Source organism: Mandrillus leucophaeus, unplaced genomic scaffold (genome assembly GCF_000951045.1).
Source record: "Mandrillus leucophaeus isolate KB7577 unplaced genomic scaffold, Mleu.le_1.0 Scaffold1203, whole genome shotgun sequence".
Classification (NCBI taxonomy): domain Eukaryota; kingdom Metazoa; phylum Chordata; class Mammalia; order Primates; family Cercopithecidae; genus Mandrillus; species Mandrillus leucophaeus.
In genome coordinates, this window is record NW_012100355.1 from 54,976 (window position 1) to 61,837 (window position 6,862).

At 49.2% G+C, this 6,862-nt stretch overlaps 1 protein-coding gene across 1 annotated transcript in view; it reads right to left on the minus strand.

Annotated features, from left to right (window-relative positions):
* The window catches only part of LOC105532230 (putative ciliary rootlet coiled-coil protein-like 2 protein), an 18,196-nt gene that overhangs the window by 9,314 nt on the left and 2,020 nt on the right, over positions 1-6,862 (minus strand). The window contains exon 2 of the mRNA XM_011970319.1: positions 4-163. Within this exon, the coding sequence (XP_011825709.1) occupies positions 4-163 (160 nt within the window). The remainder of the gene's footprint in view (positions 1-3; positions 164-6,862) is intronic.

Below are 6,862 nucleotides of genomic sequence, written 5' to 3' on the forward strand. Positions count from 1 at the left end.
CACCCGCACGCCATCCTGCACCGCGTCCTCCTGCTCTTCCTCCAGCCGGTCCCGCTGGCGCCGCAGCTCCTCCTGGGCAGCCTGCAGCTTCTCCCACACCTGCCGCAGCTCCTCGGCCTGCTGCTGGGCCACCTGCAGGCTGTGAGCCAGGTTGCTCTTCTCCCTTCAGGACAAGGGGAGGAGAGGGGAGCAGAGGGGATGCTGGGGCTGCGCTCTCCAGGGAAGGTGGCTGGCTGCTCCTCTAGCCATGAGCTACATCCTCCCATCTTCCAAGGCACCTGCCTCCAGGAAGCCTTCCCTGACCACCCTGCCCATGGCTGACTCATTTCACTGACACCCTCCAGCAGAAGAATCTGGCTTTCCTTCCCCCCAGCCCGCCCACCTCGAGTGGATGGAGGTGCTGGCATTATCTCCAAGCACCCTACCAGGTAGGCAAGGCTAGGCTCCTGGGACACACAGACAATTGTGCCACCAGCTCTGCTAGGCCATGTGACCAGGAAATGCCCCCTATAACACGCCATGCCCCTCAATTCTGGGAAGCCTGATAGAGCTGAGTCTGCAGATCCCACAGCTTCCTGCTACATAGGCACATGGTGGCCACAGCAGGGGCGGGAGGAGAAGGCAGCAACTGAGACCCCAAAGACTTGCTGTGAGCTGCCACTTTCCTCACTGGCAGTAGGTGCGAAAAAACTTCACGACATGATTTTTTTTTTTTTTTTTTCCTGAGACGGAGTCTCACTCTGTCACCCAGGCTGGAGTGCAGTGGCGTGATCTCCCCTCATTGCAAGCTCCACCTCCCAGGTTCACGCCATTCTCCTGCCTCAGTCTCCTGAGTAGCTGGGACTACAGTTACCTGCCACCACACCCAGCTAATTTTTTGTATTTTTGGTAGAGACGGGGTTTCACCGTGTTAGCCAGCATGGTCTCGATCTGACCTTGTGATCCGCCTGCCTCCCAAAGTGCTGGGATTACAGGTGTAAGGCACCGCGTCCAGCAATTTTTTTTTTTTTTTAGACAGAGTCTCACTCAGTTGCCCAGGCTGGAGTGCAGTGACACGATCTCAGCTTGCTGCAACGTCCACCTCCAGACTTCAAGCGATTCTTCTGCCTCAGCCTCCCAAGTAGCTGGGATTATAGGCGCCTATCACCACGCCCAGCTAATTTTTGTATTTTTACTTAGAAGCGGAGTTTCACCATGTTGACCAGGCTGGTCTCAAAGTCCTGACCTGAGGTGATCTGCCCGCCTCAGCCTCTCAAAGTGCTGGGAAGACAGGCATGAGTCACTACACCCGGCCCTAATTTTTTTATTTTTTTATTTTTTACTTTTATTTTTATTTATATATTTTTTTGACACAGACTTTCACTCTTGTTGCCCAGGCTGGAGTGCAATGGCGTGATCTCAGTTCACCACAAACTCTGCCTCCCGGGTTCAAGCGATTCTCCTGACTCAGCCTCCCAAGTAGCTGGGATTACAGGCATGTGCCACCACTGATGACTAATTTTGTATTTTTAGTAGACACAGGGTTTCTCCATGTTGGTCAGGCTGGTCTCAAACGCCTGATCTCAGGTGGTCTTCCCGCCTTGGCCTCCCAAAGTGCTGAGATTACAGGCGTGAGCCATTATGCCTGGCCAATTTTTTTTATTTTTAATAGAGATGGGGTTTCGCTCTGTTGGCCAGGCTGGTCTCAAACTCTTGACCTCCAGTGATCCATTCGCCTTGGCCTCCCAAAATGCTGGGATTACAGGTGTGAGCCACCATGCCCAGTCAACAATGTGCTGTTAAGTAAAACACACCCAGCCTGAATTTTCCCTTTTTAAAACTTTTAATTAAAATTTAATACAGCCAGGGACAGTGGCTTATGCCTGTAATCCCAGTAATTTGGGAGGCTGAGGTGGGAGGAATGTTTGGAACTAGGAGTTCAAGACCAGCATGGGCAACACAGTGAGATCCTCATCTCTACATTTCGCAGAATGTGAAATGGGATGCTTGCTGTGAACACAACTACTTAAAAAGACCTTCTCCTTTCCAGGCATGGAAAGCCTCAGTTTACTCTCACATGGACCTGAATTCCAGTTCCCACCCTGCCACCCCCAGCCACACACACTGTACGAGTCTGAGCGAGTGTCTCAAGCTTACAACAGAGTTCCGAATTGCATGAGTTTGACAGGCAGACTAAATGACAGAGTACATAAAAAACACTCGGCCAAGAGCCTGGCACACAGTAGGTGTGGAGGAAACGTTTGCTATCTCACTGCCAGGAAACATGATGGGAAGGAAAACCAGTGCCCTGAGTTAGGATGGGCAGATGAGGCTGTGAGAAGGCGCTATCTTTTTATTTCTATTTTTCAAACTTTTCATTAGATCGTTACATTTATGAAAAGAAAAACCAAACAACAAAATATCAAAAACAACCTGGCAGCTAAATGGATAATTTATTGTCTTAAAAATCTTCAAGGTGCCAAGAACGGTGGCTCATGCCTGTAATCCAGCACTTTGGGAGGCCGAGGTGGGCAAATCACCTGAGGTCAGGAGTTCGACACCAGCCTAGCCAACATGGTGGAATCCCATCTCTACTAAAAATATAAAAATTAGCCAGACATGGTGGCGGGCACTTGTAATCCCAGCTACCAGGGAGGCTGAGGCAAGAGAATCGCTTGAACCCAGGAGGTGGAGGTTGCAGTGAGCCAATATCATGCCATGGGCAAAAAGAGTTGGGGGGAAAAAAAAAGAAGTGGATAATTCCTTGTCTTAAATATCTTCGGCTGGGCGCGGTGGCTCATGCCCGTAATCACAGCACTTTGGAAGGCAGAGGTGGGCGGATCACGAGGTGAGGAGATCGAGACCAACCCAGCTGACACGGTGAAACCCCATCTCTATTAAAAATACAAAAAAAATTAGCAGGGTGTTCCGGTGGGCGCCTGTAGTCCCAGCTACTCAGGGGGCTGAGTCAGGAGAATGGGGTGAACCCGGGAGGTGGAGCTTGCAGTGAGCCGAGATCGCGCCACTGCATGGCAGCCTGGGCGACAGAGCAAGACTCTGTCTCAAAAAAAAAAAAAAAACTTCAAGGTGCCTGGTGTGATGGCTCACACCTATAATCCCAGTACTTTGGGAGGCTGAGATGGGTGGATCATTTGAGCTCAGGAATTAGAGATCAGGCTGGGCAACATGGTGAAACCCCATCTCTACAAGAAACAGAAAAATTAGCCAGGTGTGGTGGTGTGTACCTGTAGTCCAAGCTACTCAGGAGGCTGAGGTGGGATGATCACTTAAGCCTAGGAGGTGGAGGTTGCAGTGAACTGAGATCACACCACTGTACTCCAGCCTGGGTGACAGAACAAGACTCTGTCTCAAATTAAAAGAAAAAAATATCTTCAAGGCTAGGCATGGTGGCTTATGCCTGTAATCTCAGCATTTTGGGAGGCCGAGGCAGGGGAATTGCTTGAGGCCAGGAGTTTGAGACCATCCTGAGCAACACAGCAAGACCCTATCTCTAAAAAAAAAAAAAAAAAAAAGAAATACAGTCTAGAATAGTGCTGTCAATAGAACTCTCTGAGATGACAGAATGTTCTATGGCCGTGTATGGTTGATGAGTGCTTGAAATGTGAAACCTGCAGGCTGTGGGCCAAGTTGCTCTTCTCCTTTCAGGACAAGGGGAGGGGAGCAGAGGGGATGCTGAGGATGCTCTCTCCAGGGAAGGTGGCTGGCTGCTCCCCTAGCCATGAGCTGCATCCTCCCATCTTCCAAGGCACCTGCCTCCAGGAAGCCTTCCCTGACCATGCCCATTGTTGACTCATTTCACTGACACCCTCCAGCAGAAGAACCTGGCTTTCCTTCTCCCCAGCCCGCCCACTTGGAGTGGATGGAGGTGCTGACATTATCTCCAAGCACCCTGCCAGGTAGAAGAGGCCAGGCTAGGCTGCTGGGACACACAGGCAATTGTGCCACCAGCTCTGCTAGGCCATGTGACCAGGAAATGCCTCTTATAACACCCCATGCCCCTCCATTCTGGGAAGCCCAATAGAGCTGAGTCTGCACATCCCACAGCTTCCTGCTACATAGGCACATGGTGGCCACAGCAGGGGCGGGAGGAGAAGGCAGCAACTGGGACCCCAAAGACTTGCTGTGAGCTGCTTCTTTCCTCACTGGCAGTAGGTGCAAAAAAACTTCACGATGTGATTTTTTTTTTTTTTTTTAAGACAGAGTCTTGCTCGTCACCCAGGCTAGAGTGCAGTGGCACGATCTCGGCTCACTGCAAGCTCCGCCTCCCAGGTTCACACCATTCTCCTGCCTCGGCCTGCCCAGTAGCTGGGACTATAGGCACCTGCCACCATGCCTGGCTAATTTTTTGTATTATTAGTAGAGATGGGGTTTCACCGTGTCAGCCAGCATGATCGTGATCTCCTGACATCGTGATCTGCCCACCTCGGCCTCCCAAAGTGCTGGGGTTACAAGTGTGAGCTACCACATCCAGCAATTTTTTTTTTTTTAGATAGAGTCTCACTCTGTCGCCCAGGCTGGAGTGCAGTGACACAATCTCGGCTTGCTGCAACCTCCACCTCCAGACTTCATGCGATTCTCCTGCCTCAGCCTCCCAAGTAGCTGGGATTATAGGCGCCTATCACCACACCCAACTAATTTTTGCATTTTAATTAGAAGCGGGGTTTCACCATGTTGGCCAGGCTGGTTTCAAACTCCTGACCTCAAGTGATCTGCATGCCTCAGCCTCCCAAATTGCTGGGAATACAGGCGTGAGCCACCACGCCCAGCCCTAATTTTTTTATTTTTTTATATTTTACTTTTATTTTTATTTATTTTTTTTTTTGACACAGACTTTCACTCTTGTTGCTCGGGCTGGAGTGCAATGGCGTGATCTCGGTTCACCACAAACTCTGCCTCCCGGGTTCAAGCAATTCTCCTGCCTCAGCCTCCCAAGTAGCTGGGATTATAGGCACATGCCACCACGGATGGCTAATTTTTTATTTTTAGTAACCACAGGGTTTCTCCATGTTGGTCAGGCTGGTCTTGAACTCCCAACCTCAGTTGGTCCTCCCACCTCGGTCTCCCAGAGTTCTGGGATTACAGGCATAAGCCACTGTGCCCGGCCAATTTTTTTTTATTTTTAGTAGAGATGGGGTTTTGCCATGTTGGCCAGGTTGCTCTCAAACTCCTGACAAGTGACCCACCTGCCTTGGCCTCCCAAAGTGTTGGGTTTACAGGCGTGAGTCACCATGCCCAGGTGACAATGTGCTTTTAAGTAAAAATAGCAGAATGCGAAACGGGATGTATGCTGTGAACACAACTACTTAAAAAGACCTTCTCCTTTCCAGGCATGGAAAGCCTCAGTTTACTCTCACATGGACCTGAATTCCAATTCCCACCCTGCCACCCCCAGCCACACACGCTGTACGAGTCTGAGCGAGTCTCTCAAGCTTGCAACAGAGTTCCGAATTGCATGAGTTTGACAGGAAGACTAAATGACAGAGTACATAAAAAACACTCGGCCAAGAGCCCCGACACACAGTAGGTGTGGAGGAAACATTTGCTATCTCACTGCCAGGAAACACGATGGGAAGGAAAACCAGTGCCCTAAATGAGTTAGGATGGGCAGATGAGGCTGTGAGAAGGCGCTATCTTTTTATTTCTATTTTTCAAACTTTTCATAAGATCGTTACATTTATGAAGAGAAAAACCAAACAACAAAATATCCAAAACAACCTGGCAGCTAAGTGGATAATTTATTGTCTTAAAAATCTTCAAGGTGCCAAGAACAGTGGCTCATGCCTGTAATCCAGCACTTTGGGATACCAAGGTGGGTGAATCACCTGAGGTCAGGAGTTCGACACCAGCCTAGCCAACATGGTGGAACCCCATCTCCACTAAAAATATAAAAATTAGCCTGGCATGGTGGCAGGCACCTGTAATCCCAGCTACCAGGGAGGCTGAGGCAAGAGAATCACTTGAACCTGGGAGGTGGAGGTTGCAGTGAGCCAAGATCATGAGATGGGCAATAAGAATGGGGGAAAAAAAAAAGAAGTGGATAATTTCTTGTCTTAAAAATCTTCAAGGTGCCTGGCGTGATGGCTCACACCTATAATCCCAGTATTTTGGGAGGCTGATATGCGTGGATCATTTGAGCTCAAGAGTTAGAGATCAGCCTGGGCAACATGTCAAAACCCCATCTCTACAAAAAACAGAAAAATTAGCCAGGCATGGTGGTGTGTGCCTGTAGTCCCAGCTACTCAGGAGGCTGAGGTGGGAGGATCACTTAAGCCTAGGAGGTGGAGGTTGCAGTGAAGTGAGATTGCACCACTGCACTCCAGCCTGGGTGACAGAACAGGACCCTGTCTCAAATTAAAAGAAAAAAAAAATCTTGAAGGCTAGGCATGGTGGCTTTTGCCTGTAATATCAGCATTTGGGGAGGCTGAGGCAGTGTAATTGCTTGAGGCCAGAAGTTTGAGACCATCCTGAGCAACACAGCAAGACCCCACCTCTAAAATAAAAAAAATAAAATAAAATTTTAAAACTCCAAGAAATACAGTCCAGAATAGTGCTGTCAATAGAACTCTCCAAGATGACAGAATGTTCTATGGCCACGTATGGTTGATGAGTGCTTGAAATGTGGCTAGGGCAACTAAAAAACTGAATTTTCTTCTTCTTTTTTCTTTTTCGTTTTTTTTTTTTTTTTCAGCTGGAGTCTCAATCTGTCACCCAGGCTGGAGTACAGTGGTGTGATCTCAGCTCACTGCAAGCTTTGCCTCCCAGGTTCACACCATTGTCCCATCTCAGCCTCCCAGTAGCTGGGACTACAGGTGCCCGCCACCATGCCCAGCTTATTTTGTTTTTGTATTTTTGGTAGAGACGG